General features: G+C 34.2%; 2 protein-coding genes and 1 long non-coding RNA gene across 3 annotated transcripts; all 3 read right to left on the bottom strand.

Annotated features, from left to right (window-relative positions):
- Positions 1–4522: 4522 nt before the first annotated feature.
- On the bottom strand, positions 4523–6341 carry LOC123668753. The gene has a single exon (XM_045602448.1). It carries the CDS (start codon positions 6339–6341, stop codon positions 4572–4574), a length of 1770 nt encoding a protein of 589 aa, XP_045458404.1. The 3' UTR covers positions 4523–4571.
- A 2081-nt stretch (positions 6342–8422) lies between these two features.
- LOC123668754 lies at positions 8423–25702 on the bottom strand. Its single transcript, XM_045602449.1, has 10 exons — positions 24894–25702; positions 24701–24817; positions 22144–22294; positions 21074–21199; positions 12719–12976; positions 12243–12352; positions 11709–11838; positions 11482–11585; positions 10834–11098; positions 8423–9915 (listed from the first exon to the last, which is right to left on the bottom strand). Exons 1-10 carry the CDS (start codon positions 25700–25702, stop codon positions 9757–9759), a joined length of 2229 nt encoding a protein of 742 aa, XP_045458405.1. The 3' UTR covers positions 8423–9756.
- On the bottom strand, positions 13807–19257 carry LOC123668607. The gene is made up of 2 exons (XR_006745603.1): positions 19112–19257; positions 13807–13966 (listed from the first exon to the last, which is right to left on the bottom strand). It is a non-coding gene; the product is annotated as an uncharacterized LOC123668607 (long non-coding RNA).
- Positions 25703–27465: the final 1763 nt, after the last annotated feature.

Genomic DNA, 27465 nt, shown 5'->3' on the forward strand with positions numbered 1-27465 from the left:
TCTCTTACACGTCGCATAAATCTTCGTATAGATATAATATTTTTCGTGCTAGTTAGAGCTGAATATATTTCTTTATTGGATAATTCTATAGGCACATGAGAAATTACCCCAGTGACCTCTGTAGCGGCAGCCGGAAGGGAAGCTTTAAGTTTGTACCCATCAAGATATTTTTTGTTGCCTAAGACCGCGTTAGCAAAAGCAGGTCTATCAAAGATAACTCCAACTTTACTTTTATTAATGCGTTTTAGTTGTTTCACGCCTTTATTATATTTTTTTATGCTATTAGCGAGTGTCATCATGTCTCTTGTTCCGATTGGCTTGTCAGCCTCTGTACTCTCCAGGAATACAATATAGTCAAAATTACCCCCGTTCTCAGGGTAGTGCCGCACGTAATCGGCTACCCGAAACGGGGCATACCTTTCGGCGTCTGTTAGCTCAACAGATTTTATGGACTCGGAGTCGGAGCTCAACGAGTCGTCCTCAGCGTTACCTTCCTCCTTCTTTTTCCTTTTCTTACTTCTCCCCATCTCTTGATTAATTTATAAGTATTTATTTATAAAAAACTCCAGTGAATGAATTATAAAATTAATAAAATATTTTTGAAAAAAAAGACCGCCTTTTCACTTCAAAGTTCCCGCGCTCAGACCCAGCTGGAAATTCCAACAGGTTTAAGGTTAATTTACATGCACTTGTCAAACTTGAAACCTTTTCAAACCCCTTGTTCAGAAATTTATTTAGGGCCGGTTTCACCAGTCGTGGATAACTCTATTTAATGGATGACGGTATCCGATAGTAAAAAGTTTTTGTAACATTATTCTTTTTTACTATCGCATTTATGAGAAACCTCTATTTACATTTAGTAATCTTAAAGTTTTAGTTTAAAGTTTATTAATTAAGAGAAACAGGTCCTAATGGCCTATTCTACCTCCCGCTGTCAGTCTATTTCTATCATAATCCGTCAAATAGCGTTATTATCCACAACTGGTAAAACAGGCTTTTAATAGTTTAAAATCTATGTTCCATAATAAATTGTTCTTGTATACTATATAATATATCTAATTTTTTTAATTAAATTAATAAATGATAATTACTACGCAATATTGGTTAAATGTAGTCTCGGAGCTCAGTGGGTTCACTATCACTAGAATCTGATTATAAAATGTTATAACAATTCGTATTATGTATAAACACAGATAAATAATACTTTATCTATGTTTTGATAATTAAAAAAGTTAATTTAAAATTGAAGTTGATAAAAAAACCATGTTAACTAATTCCTTTAAATGTAAATGTAATTTTGAACGCATTTCATTTTGTCAACGTTTTAATTTGTCGCATGAGTTCATTCTTATCTCATTTGTAAACTAATTTATCTAATATATAAAATTCTCGTATCGCGGTGTTTGTAGTTAAACTCCTTCGAAACGGCTTGACCGATTCTTATAAAATTTTGTGTTCATATTGGGTAGGTCTGAGAATCGAACAACATCTATTTTTCATCCCCCTAAATGTTAAGGATAGTCCAACTCTAATTTTTTTTTAATTTTTAGATATTTTTTTTTTATTTTTTATGATACAACATTAAAAAATACATATAACCATAAATTTTTAACCCTCTTCGATCAACCCCTATTTTTAAATAGCGTTTAGCGGCAAGACAACGTTTGCCGAGTCAGCTAGTTTAAATATGTTAAGGCACGTTACGCAAACGTCTTTGGTTTACAGCATGTTATGAAGTAACAAATTGGTTCAGTCATTCAAGGCCAATTAGCTGTACACAATTATACATGGACTTATTTTGGTGGTAGACAGGTGTATCAATTGTTTCAATTTGTTGACTATTTGAAGGTGTGAGGAACGAGGTGTTGAGTTCCTCGTCCGTCATCGCAAAGGGAGGATCCTCCGACCAAACGGGTGTTGTATTTGGTAGGCTACTGCCCCCGACGGTTGTTGTCGGGTTCTTGTATATATACTCAATCGCTCTGATAACTTTGATATCACGATTTAGGATACGTCAGTTTTCTCTACTTTGTATGTCGCGAGATAGATGCCGCTACAACTACCTATATAACTGTAATCATCTAAAGACATTTTCTAGCAGAAATAAATTCCCGATCATGATTCAGCCTGTAACATCCCACTGCTGAGGATAGACCAGTTTCTCCATGTGGGAAAGAAGGATTGGAGGATAGGAACCTAACCGACGTTCATTCTTCACTATGCGAAAGTTACAAACATCGGTTGCTTTCCAATTACACAAAAAACGATGCCGTGTAACGCAGTGTTCGACAAAAAGCTTTCCATCAACGACACTGTTGAACATTGTTGTACAATGTTCGACACTAGAAAAAGTCGCGTTTACTTTATGGAAAAAATATCATAAAACATGGACAAATGAAGACTAAATTCTCATACCGAGTTATAAGAATTTATCATATCTCATCGACTTTCATAACCCTGTATGAGAATTTGGTCTGCATTTGTCCATGTTTTATGAGATTTTTTCCATAGGGTAACAGTGTTTTACGCCGACTACCAACAAAGAAGAAGGGATTTTGCTTTCGTTAGTTGAGGTTAACACACGTGCAGTTTTGTCATCAAATCGTTACAGCTGTCTTCCTATTATCTTTTGCTTAAACTCAACAAGCTCTCCTAACTCGGCAACCTAAACCATCCAAGTTCCTACTTATTAATCAGCTTCATCAATTTTTTAACCTCCTAAATCCTCTCTCAACCTTTTTTGTATCAATCCATTATTCTCTTCTTCCTTCAAAGCCCTTACCTGTAGCATTCCCATCAGCATATAACTGGGTCTTGAAAAAGGCGGTCTTGATATAAAGTTCAAATTTCAAGAAATTCTTCATCAGAATCGGTCAAAGCATCATTTTATATATATTATGTATACTGATGCATCAAAATTTTCCCCGTCCAGCTGTGTTGGTGCTGCCTACTGAATCCCTACATTTTAAATCATTCTACAATTTATATATTCCCCAGAAACATCTGTTTTTTTTTTTTCGGTGAAGCTATTTTTATACTGAAAGCCATCATCCACAGTTTCTCACAGACCCACATCCTCTTTTCGTGTCCCGAACTCCTAAACCCTATACATACGAGTATATGACATCCTTCTATGTGATATTCCCTGTCGTATAAATGTTTAATTTATAATGTAATGTAAATAGTAGTTTAGTCTTACTGTATATTTTTATTCAAATACTAGCTGTGCCGCGTACGACCGCGTAGAATTTAACAAAAAAAAAAAAAATTATTGTTCATTTTGCTGAGTTATACAATAAATGAATTTTTAAAATAAAAGTAGCCTAAGTTATTCCTTATTACATCAGCTATCTGCCAATGAAAGTCAAAATCGGTTCAGCCGTTTCAGAGATTAGCCGGAACAAACAGACAGACAAGCAGACAAAAATTATAAAAAAATATTTGGGTATATTATGTAACGTCTATACATCCATATGCATGTAGTAAAAAGCGGTTATTTTAATATTACAAACAGTCACTCCAATTTTATTTCAATCATTACAGCCTATACTGCTGGACATAGGCCTCCACAAGTTTACGCCAAAAATAACGGGAACTCATGTGTTTTGCCCATAGCCACCACGCTGGGCAGGCGGGTTGGTGACCGCAGTACTGGCTTTGTCGCACCGAAGACGCAAGGAATACGACGCAATTTTATTTATTTGTTCAATTTTATTTATTGATTTTGAAATCAATAAAATTAAGTTGTAAATAAATCATGTGTCGCCTAGTGTAATTAATTTGTAATAATTTAGTTACTAATAGCTGTAGTTTTTTTTTCGCTTGAAAATGCTTTTACGCTCCCCGCTGACGAGGCCGGTCCTCTATATCAGGTCCGTCGTACTCGAAATTTGTCCTCGAGCTCGGAGTCTCAAACTGTACCAGTATACATCCGCAAGCACCTGCACCTGGAGTTCCCAAAGCAGATCGCTCGCGAGAATTGTCGCCGCCGTCTATTACACCGTACTGTACCCACGTATGGCTCTCACCGCTAAGACTGAGTAGACCGCAGAGGGTCTTAGCGGTTAGTCTTAGTTTAGCATTAAATGTTTGTGCTGTTTTAGGTTTAGGTGTAACAATGAAAGTCCGACTATTTTACCTGTTCAAAATTAAATTGAGACTGTAATTTCAACCGCATCGATTAATCAACTGCGCTCAACTGGCTCAACTGAAAGCCATTTAACCAATCAATCAATCAACAACCCTACGGAAAGAATCTCATAAAACATGGACAAATGCAGACCAAATTCTCATACCGAGTTATAAGAATTTATCAGATCTCATAGACTTTCATAACCCTGTATGAGAATTTGGTCTGCATTTGTCCATGTTTTATGAGATTTTTTTCCATAGGGAAGAAAGAAAAGACTAGTTTGTCCGCGTTTTCCTATGATTTTGAATAATTCAAATTGATATTAAAAATACAAAATAATTTATTTGAAGAAGCAATTATAAAATAAAGTCAGAAATTAATTAACGTTACTTTATTATATATTAATTGGTTTGAGCAGAGGACCTGTATTAAAATAAAATTAAAAATATCTCTTGACTTGATTAGTATATAGAAAACACCGTAATAATTTTGTCTGATTCATTTTGGAGCGTTTTGGTGGTGCATCTGCTTTATTTTCATATTTTCTGTATTCAAAAACATCTGGGACATCTAAGAGGGCGATAGATTTGTTAAGCAACTTCATCTCTTGTTCTTCTAACGTTAATTTTCTTTGTTCTTCTGGTCCTTTCCAAACATATGTATGTTTGTTTTGGATATTTTTTTTCAAATTTTGATTATAAGTGGTTAATATATCTTCAAGTCCTTTTTCCATTTCATATGTGTTAGGTGCCGGCATATCCGATGCATGGGAAGTAAAACGTTTTGAGCGACTAATTGGTCCACTTTTTACAGCAGGCAAACATTTCATTCTTTCAAAATGATAAAAACCAGGACCTGGGGTTTTTTCACTACCTTGTACAGGAATCCAATTAAACCAATTTCGAAATCGTGCTTCCGATGAAAAAAAAGGACAAATGTACTGAAACTGAAGCATCCTTTTACCGGTTAAATCGTTTCGAACAGGCAAATCAACTGGTTTACTCGTAGATATTTTAATTAAAGGTTTCATTCTAACAGTTTTTGACTTAAACTGCCAGGTAGGCAGGTGCTTAACGACGTTAGGTTTAGTTTCTTTGTGATCGTCAATGTCATTATCGTCGCAGTTTTGTTTGTCGTTTCCAAAGTTATCTGTAAATCTTTTCGAAAAAGAACCAAACGGCGCTCTTTTACAATGTTTCAGATGACATGAAAGATTATTAACATTATAGCTACATGGGCTTGGCCCCACTAAACATTTATATTTAAATCTGGAATCTTTAATACCAAAAGCTGCTCGAGGTTGTAGTTTTACAAGGCAGGGCGTAAAGTCTAATTGACTTACATCGAAATCTCTTTTGATGAAATATGTTGTAGGTTTTAGAATTTCATCATATTTAGGTGAGATAAATCTTTCTGCTTTAGGACCAACATATTTTAAATTAGTACCTCTTGGTGAAACAGGGCTATAATCTGCCGGCCCTGGTAAACCTTCTAATATATTTTGTCTTTGAACTTTTTCAATAAATCGAAGCTGTTTAGAAGTTTTACGCTTTAAAGCTCTAACTTTTTCGGCACAAATACGGTCATAGCTGGTGTGGTTACTATCAATGAAATAGTCTGCTGGTCCAGGTATTCGATTATGAAATACTGAATTATCAAATCTTTGTGACGTCCATTTGCTCCATTTGCATCCGCGATAATAAGTATTCGATTCTTCGACTGTTACGTCATAAAATGGGGGACAATTTTCTTTTGGGTTCCTTTTAGGAGTTGAAAGCCATTTTTCTCGTATAGATCGAGGAGTTGACCCTTTAAATATTCGTCTACGAACTGCAGTTTGACACGTTATATTCTCTTGATGGTCGGTTTTATCTACTTCGTTTGAACACTCACATACATTTTGTTGCATTCCACATTGACAAATAAGTGGTAACGGTGGTAAATCAACATCATTTTTATTTTTAAAAGTGAAACGAGATGTTTTTGATGCAAAACTTGTACAGTTAGGAATTTTTGGTTTTATGTCACTATAATAAATAGCATGCGTCCATATTTTGGCATTCGCTAAATTGTTTCTTGGAGTTCTCGAGAGGAACGGTACCTTATTAGGTTTAATGAATAATGAGTTTGTATTTTGATATGAGCCAGGATCTAAGATTCGGTACGATTGTGTCGCTTTTGGAAATCTTTCACTTAAATTGTACGCCATTTATTAATAGCACCTATATTTTAGTAGATGTATTAAAACCCGATGCAGCAACCAGTAAATTTGTTTAATATTAAACATAATATTGTAAATAATGATATTTAAATAATGTCAATTTTTGACAATACTTATAACACAAAAAAAACACTTGTATTATAGTTATTACAAATTTTTTTTTCACTTTAAATCAGTCAGCCAGTCAGTTTCAATTTTAAGTAATATATGCATATGTATATATCTATTGTAATATCACATGGTCTTTTTCATATCAGACTAATCTTCAACAAAATTAAATTGTACAACAATATTTTGTCTAAGAGGTATGAAATTTATTGCAGGTTTAAAATTCCCGTAATCACATTGTTGTGTGGTTACGGCAGTGAAGAATATAGCCACCCCCTCTCTTCCCGTAGGTGTCGTAAGAAGAGACTAAGGGATTGCACCACCACACTACTACCATCTGGGAACTTAAAAAGCCGACCGATGACGGGATAACTATCCAACTGCTAACTTTGAAATACACAGGCCGAAGACGGGCAGCAGCGTCTTCGGTGGGACAAAGCCCAGTCCACGGTCACCAACCCGCCTGCCCAGCGTGGTGACGAAGGGCCACAACACACATCAGTTCACGCCATTTTTTGCGTGAACTTGGGGAGGCCTATGTTCAGCAGTGGACTGCGATAGGCTGAAGTGATGCACATTCAACCGCATCGACTCACCGAATTAGGTTGTGTATATATAAAAACTTATTACTTACTTTCTCTGGTGGGCTTCTAAAACTTGGAGACTATAATGAAAATTTCCGAGAAAAAAATCGTAGCGAGCTTATTGCTATTTTGTCAAAAATATTATTTTTATTTATCAAAGCATCGAAATTTTGATAGTTTGTTTTTATTACTATTTCTGATAAGTCTTCGTAACAAAAACGAAGTTGTTGTATTTATTGTATAGGTAAAAATTGATGGAGACTGTTATAATTTGGTATACGGCTTTAGTGCTGAAGTTCTTCATGCCACTAAAGTTTTTACTGGGGAACAAAGGAACCAATATAAATAATAATTAAAAAAAAAACATTACGAACAATGGATTCATACGTCCAAAATACAAATACCTACAGATTTCGGAGATTTTGTGCAAAAATGTTTATTTTGTTATAATTAATAGCAATAATTGACGTTAGTTTGGGTTTAGGTCTGTTTTATATAATGTTTCTTATTTATCTTACTAATTTTGTACTGATTACTAATCCGTCAAACTGTATACACTCTTCACAGTTTGGTGTTCAGGGCGACTGAAAAAACAAACCGAAGTTTCTGTCTGTGTTATAAAGCTTAAAAGTTTTTTTGTTTGTTTAAACAGGCTAAAATTCCCAGAACCGGTCTGTTTTTGAGAACAGGGAGTTTCTTTACTTTCTCTTAACGGAACCGCGACTTACCTATTCTTTTATTTTTTATTAAATAAAATAGTGTTATTCTTCAAAAGTGTTCTACAATTAAACATTTAAAGTATTTCTCGTTGAATTTAAGTAATATTGAATAAAAAATAAATTAATAAATCAAAAATACAATTAAACATAAATTACTGATCCAGTCTTGTTATCGACATTTTCTTATTTTTCTGTTTTCATGTTTTCTAGTAAGAGATAAGTCTAAGTCATTAGTAAGCATCATCTCGATTCTCTTCAGGACAAGTTATTAATCTCATTAGGTTGATACCCAGTTTACATCTCTAGTTCGCTTTAGTATGAATTACGTAACTAAAATAAAATTCTCGAAAGTACCGAAAGAACCGGGACTGAAATCGATTCTTTGACGAATTGTTTTCCGGTAAGCCGGTAAATCCCGGTTCTTTCGGTGTCCGTTCTGAACCCTACTCAGGAACTATTGGTTCGAATTTTATTTTATATTTTTTTTTTATTTATTATAATTGAAGAATTATTCTTGTGACAGCTCATTTACCGAAAAAAGTCTATTTTTTTCCTTAAACTAACGCAGGCGAATCTGCAGGTCACAGCTAGTAAGATAATATATATATAAAGACACTTGATGATAATATATCTGTTTCAAAGAAGAAAAAGAAAAATATAGTTGACAAAATTTAATTTTAACAAATAGAAAAAATAGTACTCTTATTATTTTGCATATTCAAGGCGAAAATCTTACATCAAGTGAAGCTGTATCAAAAAAATATTATTAATATGCTTAGACAGATCACAGCTAATACTCCAGCTTTGTTGAACTCACTATATACAAATATAATAAAACAATATTTACAATATTATGTAATTCTTGGTCTTATCTTGCTATAAATTCATTTAAAACTACATGACCTAATTATAAATTATCAAACAAAGAGATCATCGAAGAATTAATTCAAAACTATTTCTAACATAGATTGCAAAAATATATGTACCTATTTATTGCTCAAGACAACAATACTTTAAAGAATCACTTAACCTAAATGTTCCCATAGGAAGGCAGATCATACCACCGAGAGATCTCATTGTCGTGTTCTTATTAAACATAAAATATATGTAGGTATACGAACAAGAAGTGTATTTACAAATGTCAAACTTTTACTTAAACATCAAATTTGCAAAATATTTACATTATCTACAAAAAACGTAATACTTTATACATATTTTTTTTTTGTAATATATATTATGTATTAAACTGTGTTATGTAGAGTATTATGAACAACTCTATGATTTATTATATCAGGCAACTGTATTAATAGAAGAAATAATATACATAAATTGTTATTCTAACAGAATGCAAATAAGATAACATTACAAAAATGACTTTCTGAAACATGAAATGTTACCATACGAATTAATATTATATCCAGGTTATAAAAAGTGTTCGCATATCACAAATTCTAGTAATTATGTATGCAAACACATCACACACATTTCTTAAATAATGTCAACACATTACATAAAGAGCTGCATAGTGTTATTTGTTAATAACAAATATGATGTACTCTAGGCCAAGTAATTTGTAAGTGACTTTAATGTGTTCCAGGAAATGCCGAGTTTTAGCAAACACAAACGAATCAATACAGCCCCATCATTACAGTTGGTGACATCTAATAAATCGTACAATAATTTATTTTGCGAACAAATAGTTAAAAACAATCGAAATCACAAGAAATCTATCTCGTGGAGGATGTCCACGCAGTTTTTTATAATATGTCATAAAACAGTTGTAATAAATATTAAAGACTTTTCTGTTAATTAAATTTTTATATCCTTAGCTTAAGAGGAAATCCTTTATTTCTAAATGAGAGACTGACAATTTGCGATATCGATAGAAATTATTTAACAGTTACTTAGAGAACATATGAACTTTCCATGGTACGTTCTATCTCGATATGCAATAACAATAGTAATTTCTTTATTAAGTCATATATCTTAATTTCATCTGTTTCTATTCAACCATTCCTGATTTAGTTCATTGAGTGGAGGTTCGCTGTCCGACTGGTTGCTTTGTGTGAACGAGTCTGAGTCCATAACGTCGAGAGTACGTGAGACTGCTAACATGCGCTTTAGGAGACTACGTGTCGATAGTATTAATATCTAATAACAGAAAATAATTTTAATTATAATTATATATTTTAGGGTATTTTCATTAGCTAGCATAAAGACAAACATAAAAATTTTTAATAAATAATTCTAATTAAAAAAGAACTACATAGTTCCACGTCCACATTGTCATGTTGGATGCTGGGGTCACAAAACCGACTATTGCGTTGGTGACCGTGAGTTCAATCCCCACTCGCGATAAACATTTGTATAAGCATCAAACATGTTTTTCGCAGTCAGTTAGTTTGCGACTGTACTATTTGTTTCCGTTCACACTCCACACAGGAGTCTGATGCGATTATTTATTTACCATACGCGCGGTTTCATCCTCACTAAATAACCTTTGATAAAGCATGCTTTTAAAATCAGACTGCACTTATAAGAAAGTTTCTAAAATCAGGTCAGTAGATTAAACTGTTCATATATATTCCATACTAGGTACATAACCGATTTTAATCATTTTGCACACCATGTGCAGTTTGATCCAACTTGAAAAATATGCTATATTTTATTTTGATATATGTAAGTATTATATTTAAGAAAAAAATAAAACAAATAAGGCGTTACAAACTTCGCCAGGTTAGCTAGTCATAGATGTAATAAAAATGTAACAGGTCTTGTACTGTCTGTACATCAACGCAAATAGGACTCAAAACAATAATTATCAAAATTTATGTCTGTGCGTTTGTGTACGCTTATCTCAGAAACGGCTTATACCATTTAGATGTGATTTTTACTAATATATAGTGGTAAGCTTAGCTTAACATTTAGTGCTTGTTTCATGTCAATCGGTTCATAAATAAAAAAAGTTATGCTAATTTAAACAATCACGTTGAACAAGTACAGTCACTATTTCACGCAGACGAAGTCGCGAGCATAGCTAGTATATAAATAAAATATCAGTTAGTGTACCTTTATCTCAGACTTAAGCGGTAATATTGCTATCAGCCACCACATCCAATTGGGTCCATCAGATGTCTTCCACCATAGATCGGGTGTCTCATCATAGGGAAGGGAACCAAAAGCCGTCTCAATTTCCTCTCGTACACCTTCATCCATATTCTTCAGCCACGTTAAAGCTTTACACGATATTTGTGCGGCTAGCAGGTGGAGGTCTTGGACTTCGTCTTGTGTGGGTTGTATGTCCGTTAATGGTTGGATACGGGCAACGTCACATCTGTATACAATAAGTTTTTACTTCAATATTGTTATTAAAAAAAAATTTAATAGATATAATCGAGTTTTTTTATTTAATTTACTTATTATATATTTTTTACTTTATTTCAAGGCATATGACATGACAAGTTTCAAAATATTTGTTAATAAGTAAAATATACCAAAACTTAAAAATTATGTTTTTAACATTTATTATTTATGTTTGGTGATTTTAGTTATTTCTAGAACTGGTTCTGTTTGTTTTGAATAATAACCATTATATAAAATACAATATTATATGTTTCCATATGATATAACGATCTGGAATTTGAATGGTTTTTTGATATAAGGAAATGATTATAAAATTTATATGTACGAGTATTATTTTTATTATAATTAACTCACCCGTCCTTTATACGTCTCTCGAGTACCCTAAACCTAGAAACACCTACTGTAGATACTATACATCTGCTGTCTTCTAAAACAACGCAGTCACAAATCTCAAGGACCTACAAAATAAAAAAAAATTCAAAATTCTGAAAATTTTTTAGATTTGAGTCCAAAGCAAAGTGTATTTTCTAGTTATGAATTTTTCCAAAAGATTGTAGTAACACAAATAAAATGAAACTTACAGTTCCATAGTCAGCAAACGTATGGCCTTTTTCATAGGCGAGCATACCAAACCTTCTTGAACCCGATTCTAACACCCGTCGTACCATCAGCCAGTACCGCGGATCAAATATGAACAGGGGACATGGCATTCTAAAAAGTTTTAATACTTTAAATATTTGATACTTTTTCGAAATAAAGAAAATTACAATTAATCTTTCTGAGAAGTGCTACAGGCGCATATAGTAAACGTGAATGTATCTGCATATAGCCAATAAGAGATGCGTGTGAATTAATAAAATAAAGAATATTATATACTTTCTATAGTGACGATTCAAAAATTCTTTTAAAGCTTAATTATGTAAACGAATTTTTGCTTTTTCTGAATGTCATAAAATACATTTTGAATATAACAATTTCCCTCTTTACAAATTTTAAACAAAAGAAAAACCGCTACATCAGTACTTGTTGATTTGTTCAGTATAGATCTTTTATATAATACTTTGTTCTTATCAAACATTGTTATCATTCTAAATATATCAGATACATGTACTCACCCGGGGAAGGCTACGTAGCAGGTGACCACTGGTATTACATCTGTTTCCTCGGGAACGGGTAAGACATCGATAGACGCCAAAATAGAACTTATAAATATTGTGTCGCGAGTCTGAAAGATATAAACAATAATTCATTATTTCTTAGTAACTACTGGTTCTCTCGCTGCTGGTCGGGTCGGACTCCGCTCATGGTAAACATTTGTATAGACCATAAGGATATTTGCCGTGCTCTGAGCGTATTGTGTTTTTCCGGACTTCCGACACATGAGTAAGACTCAGGTAATGAGGGCGAGGCGAATGTAAGGAGTTTACATATATTGCAGGAGACCACTTTTTTATTTTATTTCTTGGCCAACAATAAACAATTGTACACAGACAGTGTTACGTCAATTAGTGCATATAATATAATAAAAGAAGATTGCGGTCATTAGAACCAAAGACAGATTTTAAATTTTAAGACAAGGAAAATCACTCACATCGGCTAGTCTAAAGTTTTCTAAGGGTCCTAAACACAGCGCACATTTCTTCTTATAGTACAAGGATCGCTCGATACAACTGCGGCAGTAGGTGTGCCCACAAGGCGTAGACACTGGGTTTGTGAAGGTATTAGTGCATAAAACGCACTCCAGATCCGACGCGCTCACCCAGCTGTGGACCGACTGCTCTCTAACCGATTGACACAGCTCGCGTGTCACGGTGCGGCGTTTCCGAACTTTACACATGGCGCTGATTGTCTGAAATAATTAATTATAATAATTAATATAAGTTTATTAGCGAAGAGTTTCGAGTCTAGGGTTCAGAACCGGGAAATCCCAGTACCGAAAGACCCGGCATTTTCCGGTTCTACGGTCAGTCGAAAATAGCCGGGAAATCAAATTCAGTTCCAGTTCTTTCGGTACTATCGGTATTTTAATTATTAGGGTGCAAAACCGGGTTACTAGTTTTTTATTAGCGTCCAAAATGACTTAAAATCTTTACCAAAGTGAATTTACCCGTGGTTTATCTTGACGACATTTTATTTTCGTTATAATATAGGCAGATAGCTGATATAGTAAGGAGTAACTTAGGCTACTTTTATTTCAGATTTTTTTTTTAATATAACTTTGAGAACTGAATGATAGCTTTTTTGTAAAATTCCACGTGGACGAAGTTGTGTAGTCGTGTAATAATATCCAAGTATAAGTCTGGATCGCTGTGAAAAAGTGCAAAATGGACTTGTTTTATTGAATAAAATTGCATGCAGCAGTCTCGTTATAAGTTGGAGCGTCAAACGTCGTAGTGAAGAAGTTTTGCAGTCTATGTTATCAACACAAAGAAACGTCTCGTATTTCGCCATACATGCGAGTTGTACAATCTTACCCCTTGTCCGATTTTAGCCGAACGCACCTTAATTCTATACATATAAAAATCAATTGCTGTTAGTTAGTCTCGCTAAAACACGAGAATGGCTGAACCGATTTGATTAATTTTGATCTTAATATTTGTGGAAATTCGGGGAAGGTTTAAACGGTGAGAAATATAAATAATAAGTAACGGAAAATAAAAACGACAAGTAAATTTCTTCTTCTTCTTCTTTTAAATTCTAGCTTCCTCTAGGATTTGCCAATATCCGAGTGATTGAATTTGTTCTGTTATTTTGAAATTGACTCTACTTAATGTGCTGGTTTTGTGAGATTACAAAATTATGTCAGAGAAAGAGAATAATTTAAAATCTGTTGATCCACCTAAAACAAGACACAAACAAATATATACAAACATATATGGGTTAGTATAAGACAAACAATTTACAGCCTAATATTATTTAGTGAGATAAATGAACATAGAATATCTACAAATGGAGTATGTACATATGACAGAACAGATTTAAGGTCGATAGGGCGCGGTATATCAGAGGGGAGATAATCGTAAAGGGAGGACAGATTCCTTGGACAGGTAAAGAAAATGTGATCAGGAGAGCCCTCGTCCAGTCCACACTCACAAAGTGAACTGTCTTTCACTCTAATTTTAGATAGGAAAACCGGAGTAGATGAATGGCCGAGTCTGAGACGACATATTGTGGAACAAACTGGTTTGTTTGCTTTTCTGTATTTGTAGAACCAAGGTTTGCTGGGTACTAGTTGTTGTATTTCTGCATAATACTTGCCCTTGTTTCTGCTAGAATGGATCCAAAGCTTATTCCATTCTGATGTTAAGTGAGCTTTGGCTAGTGGCATGAGGTCCTGACAGTGAACCCTAAATTGGCTAAGACCTCCGGAAACAGTAGCCGCCTTAGCATGGGAATCTACACTTTCATTTCCTGTAATGCCACAATGGCTTGGTATCCAAGCAATAGCAACCTGAATATTCTTGGAATGACAAGAAAAAAGAATTTGTTTAATTTTGAAAATAAGAGAGAATTTGGATTTTGACCTAAATTGGTTAGACTGGATGGCTTCCAAAGAGCTTCTAGAATCTGAAAATATAATTGATTTATTAAGATTATGTGATTCGATAAATCTTAGTGCTTCGAAGATGGCCAAAACTTCTCCAGTAAAAACAGAAGCCACCGGTGGTAATTTGAAATTTAATATGACATTTACACTCGGAATCCATACTGCCACTCCGACACATCCAATGTCAGATAGTTTTGAGGCGTCAGTGTAAATAAGAAGCCAGTCCTTAAATTTATTATTGACAATTGTATTGAATTGTGAGTTGGCTAAAGGAGGAACTTTATCAATAGGAAGATTGAGAATAATATTTGGTGAAAATATGAGTGAGGCAAAAGGAGTATCATAAAGGGGATTGCGGTTAAACTGAACAATCGGGCATGGAAGACTAACAAATTTTTTAAAAGATTTTACAAGACAAGGAGTGTCCTTATGGGACCAATAGGAAGAGGAGGAAGTAAGTCGAGTAAGTGTATGAAGTTTGTCTATAATAGGATGAGAGGAGGATTGCAATGCCTTATAGAGAAACCTATCTGATAGGTACTGCCGGCGTAAATGAAGGGGAGGATCGACACACTCCACTTGAAGTGCGTTAATTGGAGAAGATGCCATAGCACCAATTATGACCCGAAGTGATTTAGCTTGTATTTTATCTAGCAGTTTTAATGATAATTTACTACAGGGTTCAAGAAGAAAAGATCCGTAATCGAAGTGACTACGAATTAGGGCATTATACAAAAGTTTCTGGGAGTATGGATGGGAACCCCACCAGACCCCAGACAAAGATCTAATGATATTAAGGTTTTTTTCCGTCTTCTTATGGACATGATGAATATGTGGGATGCCAGTCATTTTAGAGTCGAGATAAACTCCTAGAAATTTTACATTATTTTTAACTGATAGAACATGGTTATTGGAAGTAATAGCAATGTCAGGGACAGATCTTGCACGGGAAAATATGACCACACTACTCTTTTCTACCGAAATTGAAAGCCCATGTCTGTCTAACCATTCGTTAAGGTAGATAATGGCCGAATTAAGACGGTTCGAACCTTCTGTAATATCTTTACAGGAAGTATACAACGACAAATCGTCCGCATATTGTAAAACTCTACAGAAACAACTGACTGAAAGGTCCAGTTCATAAGTGTAGATGTTATAGAGGAGAGGGCTAAGAACCGAACCTTGGGGAAGACCTTTCCAAATTAATCTAGGAGAGAGGGAATAATTTTGATAGTTAACTATGAGGGAACGGGGAGACAAATAATTATAGATAAAGTTCACTATCTTCACTGGGACACTCAGCTGTAGCATTTTCTGCCTGAGCACCGGAAGTAGGACATTATCATATGCGGACGATATGTCAAGGAATACTCCTACTACATTCTCATTCTTCGAGAAAGAGATGCGGATATCTGTGACAAAGATACTAAGGCTATCCATTGTGCTAAAACCTTTCCGAAAACCGAATTGAGTCTTTGCTAGTATACCCTTATTCTCCATTATCCACTCCAATCTATTTTTGATGAGGTGTTCCAGAATTTTAGCCAGTGTAGAAGATAGCGCAATAGGGCGATAGGAAGAAGGGTCTTTACCATCTTTACCCGGTTTTAATATAGGGATAATAATCTGGGTTCTCCATTCCTCTGGAGGGGTCTCAGATTGAAATATTTCATTTAGGAATGTCAGGCAGACTCTTTGAGCAGACTCACCACTATTTATAATGAAAGAGTACGGGATACAATCCACCCCTGGCGAAGAGTCCTTCAAGGTACTCAGTACCAGCCGAAACTCTTCCACAGTAAAGGGGCCATCAAAATCACTACAGGCTGTTGATGGGGGACTTAGGTAAATACTACAGTTTTCTAAAGAGGGTACATATGGAGGTGCCAACTTTTGTGCGAAGGCATCTATCCAAGTTGATGGATCATTAGAAGGGAGGCTATCACTTACTCTAAAGGAGCCACGAAATTTTTTAATATTCTTCCAAATTAAAGAGGGGGGCGAGGAAGGAGATATACTTTCACAAAAAATTTGCCAGCCTTTCTTCTTCTTCTGTGAAAATATATTGGCAACTTCTGCTGCAACTCTCTTATAGGCCAAATAGTTTTCTGTGGTCATGGATAAAGAGTACAAGCGCTCAGCACGTTTGCGGCGCTTGCATGCATCTGTACATTCAGCATCCCACCATGGAGGAGAGGAAATTCGAAAATTGGAAGATTTTTTGATGGGTATTGTTTTTTCTGCAGTTCTTAAAAGGGCATTTTTAAAAAGAGGGTACAGTGAATGAACATTGCTAGGGTTTATTAAGGGGATATACGATACTTCTTCATCTGAAGTTACAGCAAATTGGGTCCAGTTAGCCTTATTCAGTTTAAATTTTTGTCTCGGTTGATAATTTATTATAAAGGGTCTAGGTGAGCAAGTAAAAGTGATGACTATAGGAAAATGATCACTACCACAGGAGTTAGGGAGAATTGTCCAGGAGAGTTGGGATGAGAGTGAAGAGGAGGCAAGTGATATATCCACTGCACTTTTAGGATTTTGTAATGGTGGAACCCGACGAGTGGGTGATCCATCATTAAGTATTACTAAGCTGTTATTATCAACTATGTCTAGGAAGAGAGAGGATAAATTGTCACAAAAATAGGAACCCCAAGAAATATGGTGCAAATTAAAGTCCCCCAAAACAATAATGGGAGAAGGTACCGAGGACAAAATTGTTGAAAATTGAGTAAGAAGGGTAGGGCTAGGCCTAGAAATATATACACTTACAAAAGAGACATTTAATACACGCACCGCTACAACATTAATCTCATCACTATGCGATGAAGTAGGAATTAAGGAATATACACATTTACTGGACACCAGAATGGCTGATCCAGCTTTTCCATCATTCCTGTCATCCCGGAGGATTGAAAAGCCTGGCACTCTAAAATGAGAACCAGGACTCAACCACGTCTCCTGGATGGCAACAATAAATGGATTATGTTTTTTTAATAAGTAAATTAATTCTTGTTTTTTATTTCGGGCACTACGACAGTTCCATTGAATGATCCGGTTGGGCATTTTGAGTTAACAGAGAAGTCAGCTGAGTTAAGTTTTTGAGAGTATCGTACGGTAAGCCGGTATCACTGAACCGGGAAATCATGTTAACGAGAAGAGAAATTAATTGTTCTATTAGATTGTCGTTCGGTGAGATTGTGTTTTGTGGGATAGCACACCCATTATGTGAGGTTGAAGGAGGGGATTCGATAATTGCCTGGTGGGCTTGATGATCATAACCAGGGCTTGTAGGCAATAAGGGACGTCGCTGTGTAACTACAGTTTTTTTATAGGAAGATGTTGTAGGAGATGGTTGTCTTATAACACTAGTAGATGGTGAAGTGGGAGAATTGGTTCTGGTTGAGTCGGCAAATGAGCGCCTGACTTGCGGAAATCTAGCAGACGCTTCAAGGTAAGAAATGCTTTCCTGTGACATAACAAGCTTAATGGATTTTTGTCTGGAATGTTCAGGGCAGGATGAGTCATTGGCCTTATGATGACCGGAACAGAACAGACAAGAGGGGGTTTGGACTGAGCAATTTTCTCCATCATGCATTCCAGAACATTTGTAGCACCTAGCTTTAGACCTGCATTGTGCCTTTACGTGTCCAAAACGGCAGCATTTATTGCATTGAATAATAGGTAAAATGTAAGTTTCAACGGGTAATGATGTAAAAAAACAAAATACACGGGAAGGAAGTTTCTGCCCCGTAAATGTGAGAACAACAGACTGTGTAGGGATCCATACAGGGGCATTATTCTCATTAAATGATTTCCGGCTCATTCTCCGTGCTCTAACTACTTTTCCATAACCATTTGGGATTTCTAAATTTTCTACTAACTCCTCCATGGACCATTCAACGGGCACCTCTCTAACAACTCCCATACGAGAAACGCTGTAGGAGGGGACCGAAGCTATGTAACCCGCAGTACTGATTGCTGGTAAGTCCAAAAAGGAATTGGCGTGGTCAGCTGACTTAAACTCAATAGAGATGCGATTACGACCTATCCTCTTAATACCATCCATAACCACGTTTTTTATATTATTTTTAAACAAAAAATGTCCAAACTGTATGGGTCGGAGTGTCATCCCACTATTAGGTTCTAATTCACTTTTTGAAACATGGACAACAAAAGGGGCGGAATCATTTGCAGAATAATGTAACTTTTCATTATTAAAATCCGGGTGAATGTACGTAAGTTGCATAGAAGGTGATGTTAAGGTAGAAGTCACAGCTTTTTTGGACTGAGATATATTTGTATCTGTTAAATTATCAATATTCGGACGCCTTTTTCTATTAATTAATGGGATCGTTAAATTTTCAGGATCATAACCTCCACCAGGATCTGGCGGTTCGACATCCATTGCGAAAATGTAATTTAATATATACTTACAGTTAAACAATCACAATATAAGCAACAACACAACCAAAACAGACAGATATTACAACAGATATTGTTGATAAACTATAATTACACAATAACAATACAAAGCACTTGTAACTAACACTCGACCATAAAGTAGAGTCCGACAAGTAAATTTTCCAATACAAAATGTTCCTAGTTGTGAAACATCTGACATCTTTTGTCAAAATAATTGTCACTTGGTTGTCAAATATTTATGGGTACTAATTACGTGATGCGAAGTTCACTGGGTCATCTAGTACTTTATAACTTACGTTTATTTTTTCAGCGCGCGACTCAGGATATTATAGTTTATATTTCCATTTGACTTTCGAGGCTATATTTTATTACTAGCTGATTCGGCAAACGTTGTCTTGTTGTTAAATGCTATTTAAAAATAGGGGTTGGTGGTAGAAGGGTGAAAATTTAGGGTTGTATGTATTTTTCTACGCTGAATCATAATAAAATAAAAAAAATAATAATTTATCTAAAAATTAAAAGAAAATTATGGGTGGACTACCCTTAACATTTAGGGGGATAAAAAATAGATGTTGTTCGATTCTCAGACCTACCCAATATACACACAAAATTTCATGAGAATCGGTCTAGCCGTTTCGGAGGAGTTTAACTACAAACACCGCGACACGAGAATCTTATAGGTATATTAAATTTAATTTTTTTACTATTGATATTTAAGTTGTGATTTAACAAGTATGAAATGCCACTTTTTCGTCTATTGTCATCTTTCCGTTTAGTGGTCATTTCGGCAGAAACCCTTTTTATACATAATTAGTATGTTTATACCGAATGTAGTAATATATTATATTTCCCTAGTTCACCACAAACAAATTCCTATTCATATACCAACGATACTATGTTTATATGCCACATATTCGTAGATATACTTTTAATTTGTGTGACAATGTCATCTGAACAAGGTTTTCTTATCGTTTTCTTGTGCAAATACCGTCAAAAAATAAAATAGTCTTTTGATACCGAAATATTTTGTTGTTATTAAAAAAAGAAATTAACATATTTCACATGCATTTTTATGTAAATAAACGTAGCTGGCCACGCGCATCCGTTCAAGTTTGAAGAGCACAGGATCACACAAAAATCAATTAATGGATTAATAAGTAGTAATGTTTTCATCGTCAAAAGTCATTCTTTCCTTGACCTAGCTTGGTAAAACCGTGCTTATTACTCATAAGTGAACTGTAATTTTCTTGAGAAAATAAAGTTCTTTAAATCTAACCTTATCTTATACTATTAAACGAGCAAATCTTGTTTGTATACATATATATAGAGAATCTGAATCTCGGAAACGGCTCCAACGATTTTCATGAAATTTAGTATGCAGGGAATTTCGGGGGAGATAAATAAATCTAGTTATAATCCATTTTTAGAAAATGTCATTTTATCACAGTTTTTAGACAATGAAAAAATATCGTTAGAATACGAAGGTAAATTTTACAAGAGTTAGTAAAGTTGTGATAGCTCAGGTGGAAAATCGGCCGGTCGCGTTCGACCGAAAAGACCATGGTTCAAATTCCTCGATCGATTATTATTTTTTCTTTTTTTTCTAATTGCACTTGTTATTTTTTTATTTAATAATGTATGTGAAATCGAAAACTATTATTTATATTTTATCATTATTTTTTTATTTTTTATCATTGTCGCTAAAAAAAATATTATTCATATTTTATAAATATGTAATCGTATCTAATCGTAAATCGTATTTAAATATGATTTCCAAAAAACACCATTTACTTTCTAAAAATACCGAGCTAAGCGCGGTCGCCCAGGTACTTATTATTATTATCGATGATTTTTGTGTTGCCTGATTGTGTCGTGATGAGTCCTGTGTTAAGTATGTATACAGTATTTTTATGTCATGTACCTACTTTTAAAAAGTGTAAATAATGTATTAAACAGATGGTTAGATTCTCTTACCTGTGTTAAAAGTATACGTGCGACTCTTGCAAAGGGTTCCGTAGAGGCGGCGACGCGCGCGAGGTGCGGCGCAGCTTCTAGAAATTTCCCCGCGCACATTAATTCACGCGCCCTGCGGTGACGGGCCTACGACAAACACAAAAAGATTATAAACAAAATTTGATATGCATACTTTTTACTCACGCAAAAACAAAAATTGTCACTTAAAAAAAAAACAACAACAATAACAAATGAAACGATTAGATACGAATTGTTACCTGTTTTGTACATTTAAACTCATAATGTGGCATACTCATGCGCTATTAAATTCATATAAAGTTAAGAAAAAAATATACGCCGATTAGATTTCTATCGGTTCTCTATCTTGTTTGATATTGAAATATACTTCGCAAGCACTTATGTAAAGTCGTGTCGTGTAGTAGGGTTAATCAGATATTATAAGTTGTTACGATTGAACGGATTTCAAAATTCCGTTCCATTCACAAACATTAATATAATTGAGGCGCACAATTTAAAATAAACAACTCATAAAATAATTATTCAGCTCGTAAATTAATGATCGAACACTTGAATAGAACAGACATTGGACCCAACATCTCGTTCGTAATAAATTTGCTTCATTTAAAATCAGCGAAGCCAAAGAACAATAATTAATTACAAAGTAGTACACTAGCTACAAACGGATTACATCTCTCAATATTTCGCAAATTACATCAATCGTTTTACAAAACGCAAAAATTAAAAAAAAACATCGCCAAGCAACGAGTAGGAACATGCACCAAAGCACATTTTGCATGTGTTGCAATGGATTTGCAATGGAGGTAAACATTAAATTAATCAATCGTCAGTCGCAACATTTAATAAATAAATTTGCAATTTTTAAAATTATAGGTAGAATCTTTTAAGGGTAAATACACATAGGCAGATGTGTATCTGCCCTTTTTTGACATGGGTAAAATATCATTTTCTTTCTTTCGCTGTACAGTTTTAGCCTATTCAGAATTTTAAAAAACACGACAAATCGTTAACTTCAATGTGTGAGTAATATATAAAATAAATTATTTAGTCACCTGCACAGTCATCGGCATCCTTGGTCTTGAAAAACTTTGAGCAGAGTTCATATATTCACGCGAGGTTCGACATAGTAAACTGCGCCTCACTGCATAACGTGGTTTGACTGACGACAATAAATACAATATATAAATAAAAATAATATTAAATCTGAACAAAAATAGCAAATTTGATAAAATGCACTAACCATTTACAGTGTCAAAAAATGTGTTTTTTTTTTGTTAAACTTACGTAGTTCGAAAATATTAATATATTTATTTCTCAAATACATTTTCGTAAAAGCTCGTATAAGCGAATCTGACTTTTACATAGACAGCACATTACGATTTGTGTTACTTCGCTTACACAATGTATTGGTAAATATTTCTTTGAATAAAAAACTGGAACTTTGTAATTCAGGTCGGTTTAATGTGCAACTCGCCTTTTTATAAGACTAATGCAACAAAATATAAAAGTTGTTTGTAAGTTGCTAAAATTAGAATGAAAACATAATTACAAAATTCTTTGAGTTTAGTAAGGAGCCTATTTATTCAACTTAGATTTATCCTACACTTTCTACGAAGATAAAAGTATCGAAAATATAGATCCATATCGGCACGGATATTGAGCGCTCGACGATATATTAAGGATCGCTTAGCGCAACGTCCTTGTGTCCCAATCAGAAAATAGTATTGTAACGTACAATAATAAAAGTGAATAAAATTAAAAAGTACTAAGTGCTTATTAAGCAGCTATATACGTACCATATAGATGAAGGGTAGCGCTCGATTTCCGTGCCGATGACTATAATAAGTACTGTAATTGGATTAAAGAAAAATTGCGCGAGTCGTCTTATGATCTAATAAAATATGGATACGAAAAGCGCAATACAGCTGCGACATTTAAGCCTGCAAACTGCTCGGTCTTATGTATCGACGTTACGTAACTCTAAATGAAGTCATAGTTTGAACTACGTTATATAACGACGTTAACCAAGCGGAAGCGGTTATAGTAAATCATTAAATTTATAACAAGAATACTTTAATTGTATTATCATGTTCAGGTAAAGATACATTTAAGCTAATTAAATAAAATTTTAATAATCGAATTGCTCGTCGCAAGTTCAAGCACCAAATGTATTTCCTTACATCTTGGACAGATTGGAATAATACCTGTTACTTTATGTACTTTCTTTTGATATGATCATATTATTAAAGATAATAAATACCGTATAAAATACGAATTTTAAGTATATAACACTATATACTAATAATATGATTTTATAAATATTTTTTATATAACGCCATAGCAATACGGCCTTGACTTAGTAGGATAATCGCTAATCGCTTATATCGTCGGCGCACTATGGACTACATAATAGTATTCAAGTTCGTTATCATCGTAACCACCCAGTTGCCGACGACCCAACTCCGACTAAATGAGATTTACGAAATAAGGTAACCTCACACAAGAAAAGAAAATTGCACTCGGTAACAATTTAATAATCAATCTAATATATTTTGTAAAATCGTTGCCGTATTATTGATTTTATTGAAATTATTTTGTAACACAATAGATGACAAACTTTATACCGCCTTTTTTATAAATATATTGATTTTTTATTATTTTCTTTTATACAAACCATGAGACGTGACAAAAAAAAAGAACTATCCATTTGGTGCAATCTATCGGTAGTGCCCATACATTGGGCAGATGCTACATACATTTCGGCGATTAATTTTTACTTATATGGATATATTTATAAATTATAAAAGCCATCCTTCACGTGTACTTACGTATCAACGAGGCTAACGTAACCTGCGACCCAGCGCTCTCCACTGCGTTGTCGACAATGTACTTATATAACCGCAATGTAACAAACAAAACGCCGATTTACATAATACATGTCGGTGCGCAATTATTATTATTGTTCACGTTCGGACGTTACTTTAAATTTATCAAACTTTACTACAATAAAATATTGTTTTTTACCGACTTCCAAAATAGGAGGTTCTCAATACGACTGTATTTTTTATGTATGTTACCTCAGAAGTTTTTACTGGGTGGACAGATGTCGAGGGTTCTTTTTCTAATTGAACAGTGGAGCTTGTTTTGACATTTAAAAGTTAATCGAGATCTGACAAGTACTTACTTATCGAGTTATATCTAATAATGCGTATTTACTTTACAATTTTTTCGTTGACCTACGTTGTCGACGTATTTGAAGTTGGTTTTTTTCGTTTGCGAGAAAGCACAATTATTAAAACTTTTTTTTAGAATAATTACAATATAGTTATATTGTTATGACACTTTGAATTTACATAGCGGTCGCTACACGTTTAGAACAACAATCAATTTTAAAACTGAACTTAATAATTAAGCAGTAAAAGTTATGCCCTTACCTCCGATGAATGGAATAGCTCTCTGCTCTGGTGTTCTCGTGTGCGGTCCAGGATCTATTATTCTGTCACAAATGTAATATTTTAATTATAAGTTATTTTGCTGGTTTAATTATTTGTTACATTGCAAGTGTAATACGTTCGTTAACATTCATATTAAGTGTTAAAATCTTTGTACCTTGGATTTTTAACATATTTCATCATTTTTTCTACTATTTCTCGCACTATGGTGTTTACAAACAAAGTTTTCGGAGCGTTAGCACCACACGGACAGGCCCCGTGCAACAAGATACATCTGAAATGACAAAAACCTACAATGTTTATATGTTAAAGGAATTACAACAGAATTATTCAAAAAAAAATTTTTTTACCTCATACATCGCGTGTGTCCACACTGTCCCGTGACAGGCAATACAGGTATGTGGCAGCAATTCAAACAGCATAGTTCTTTCAGATTTGGGGACTTAAGACACCGTGATAGTTTTATTAAGTTGTTCGCTAGCTTGTGGGCACTTATTGAGGGGAGCGGTATGTTGGGAACAAGACGTTGCGCCGGCGCCAGAACATCGTCGCAATCGTGGTGTAGCTTCGTGTGATTACCAACAATTTTTAACAATCTCTTAGTCGACTTAAAATATTCTTTACTATACGCATTGTTTGATTTAAAAAAGGAATTAAGAAACGTTGCCGAAACTGGCTCTAAGTATACTAAATCCGAAGAATTGGAACTTTGGTGACTGTTTTCAATTGATATAGTAGGCGGCGAGGACTGTAAATGCGAGGAATATGATTGAAGACGCGTAGCAAAGTTTTCCATTGAAGTGGGCTCTTGGTTAGAAACAGATGGTACTGATGTAACGCTATCACTCACGGACAATTGTAATCTATTTTCTGGTAAACTAAGAGCGTCTGTCGGTAAAGATATGGTTTCTCTTTCCTGTTGAGTATTTGAGTAATTTTCAATGCATTGACCGTGACCTCTTCTTTTCGTTAACGGTCTAAAAGAAGACTCTACTTGACTATCGACACTCGTAATAATTTCTTCCTCAGAGTTACAGTATCCAGAACGCACACCGACGAACAAATTAAGATTAGGGACTCTATATGGCCGGAATCGTTCACCTCCATATGCCCTTCTACGTTGATTTCTTAACCGTGACGGTTGAATATTTGAATTCATTTCTAACAGAGTGTCGGTAGGCAAGAGTTGTGTCACCAACGAAGAAGTGACGTCACGTATTCCATAACATACGAGTGCCTGACGAGAATTAGGCAATATCTGCAAAGAAGAAGAGTAGTTGATACAATTTTATTTCATATTAAAGATAATAACGATCCGATTTTATATTATGCATCTGTTAGTAACGTTTTACTTAATTTAAACAAAATGTATAAATATATTTAAAAAAAAAATAACAACCAAAAACGTTGCTACCAAGATATCAAATATATTTTAATTTAATTTACATCATATTTAATTCGACGAAACGTAACTTTAGTTCTTGTTACGACTTGTTCGTTTCGAGAACCTTGTTATCGTTTCACGCCAATAATTATAACGGATACGATTTACAACTCAATCACTATTTCATTGTATATAAGTAATAATAAATCTGAAATAATGGAAATTAAAAACATTGAAGAGCTAAAACTGGAAGATTCTGTTAATCTAATAGAATCTAAACTAAAGATTTATTTGTTTTTGAAATTTACGTTATAACTAGCTGTATCTGCTACTTCGTCCGCATGGAATTAAAAAAAAAATATATATTTTTCAGTTCGCAGAGTTACAAAATAAATAAATTTCTAACATAAAAGTAGCCTAAGGTACTCCTTATCACCTATCTGCCAGTGAAAGTCCCGTCAACATCGGTCCAGCCGTTTCAGAGATTAGCCGGAACAAACAGACAGACAGACAAAAAATGTTATAATGGTATATGTATCGTGTATACATTGTGTATATATATTCGACAGGACTAAAGGACGTAGCTTTGCCGGAAAACGTGATAAACCGTTTTCAATCGTAAAATACCTCCTTCCCGCCTACTCCACTTCCCGGTCTCAAATCAATTCCTCAATTTCGTTATATTTTCTTTCGTTTCACCCTGTTTTAATTTTTATTTACTTTTTACTATTTTCAAAGGCTTCGGCACTGCTCTATCATAATTAGATTTAACATAGAGATACACGAAAAATCTACTGAAAATTAAACGTGAAATTCAATACATTTAAATTATAAAGCCCGACAAAGAGTGTTAAGTATTTAGAGTGATTGATTACTGACAACGGGGTAGAACTTGGCAAATATCGATGTAAAGAAAATACAGCAGTTATTTAAACTCTATGTTATCTATGTCTTAAAGTTTCTTAAAAAATAGATATAGACAGTCCTCCCGTGACCATGTTGCTGTAAAGTATCCAAAACGTCGTGAATGTAAAAAACCTAATAAACCGCGATAAAATGAAAAAGTAGTTTCATTATAATGCGTGAAATTCGCGTAAACAGTACAAAACAAAAATAGAGATGTCAAATTAGACGTTGATGAAAATTATAGTTTAGTTATTATTTCAAAAGTAAAATAGTTTAGAATATGAATAAGGAACTGGGAAGGAGGGAACAGCAAACTTTTATTGTCATTTCTTGATTTTCCAGGTATATTCCAGGTATGTGTTTTAAGGTAATTTTTAGTAGGGTGAGTTAGTTAATGTGAGATGTAATTTTAACAATAAAAAAAAAAAACTTTCAGAGCACACATGATAGTTTTATTTGCTAGCCTTCATAGTCCAAGATATAATCTTATAAAATGACAATTTTGTTAATGAAGAGCACAGACATAACATAAGATAAAGAAACTTTGTTTCGAGTTCAGCATATTGCCGGGGAAAGACGGAAAAGCAAATACTTATTTTGTTTACCTAATAGCTACGAGCAGCGTGGTGGAT

The sequence above is a fragment of the Melitaea cinxia genome, chromosome Z (genome assembly GCF_905220565.1).
Source record: "Melitaea cinxia chromosome Z, ilMelCinx1.1, whole genome shotgun sequence".
Lineage (NCBI taxonomy): Eukaryota > Metazoa > Arthropoda > Insecta > Lepidoptera > Nymphalidae > Melitaea > Melitaea cinxia.

Coding starts and splice junctions, on each gene's coding strand:
- LOC123668753 (XM_045602448.1), bottom strand. CDS start 6,341: ATGGCGTACAATTTAAGTGAAAGATTTCCAAAAGCGACACAATCGTAC.
- LOC123668754 (XM_045602449.1), bottom strand. CDS start 25,702: ATGAATTCAAATATTCAACCGTCACGGTTAAGAAATCAACGTAGAAGG. Junction 12,353..12,718: donor AAAACTTTAGACTAGCCGAT/GTGAGTGATTTT, acceptor TATATCTTTCAG/ACTCGCGACACAATATTTAT. Junction 11,099..11,481: donor GAGAGACGTATAAAGGACGG/GTGAGTTAATTA, acceptor TATTGTATACAG/ATGTGACGTTGCCCGTATCC.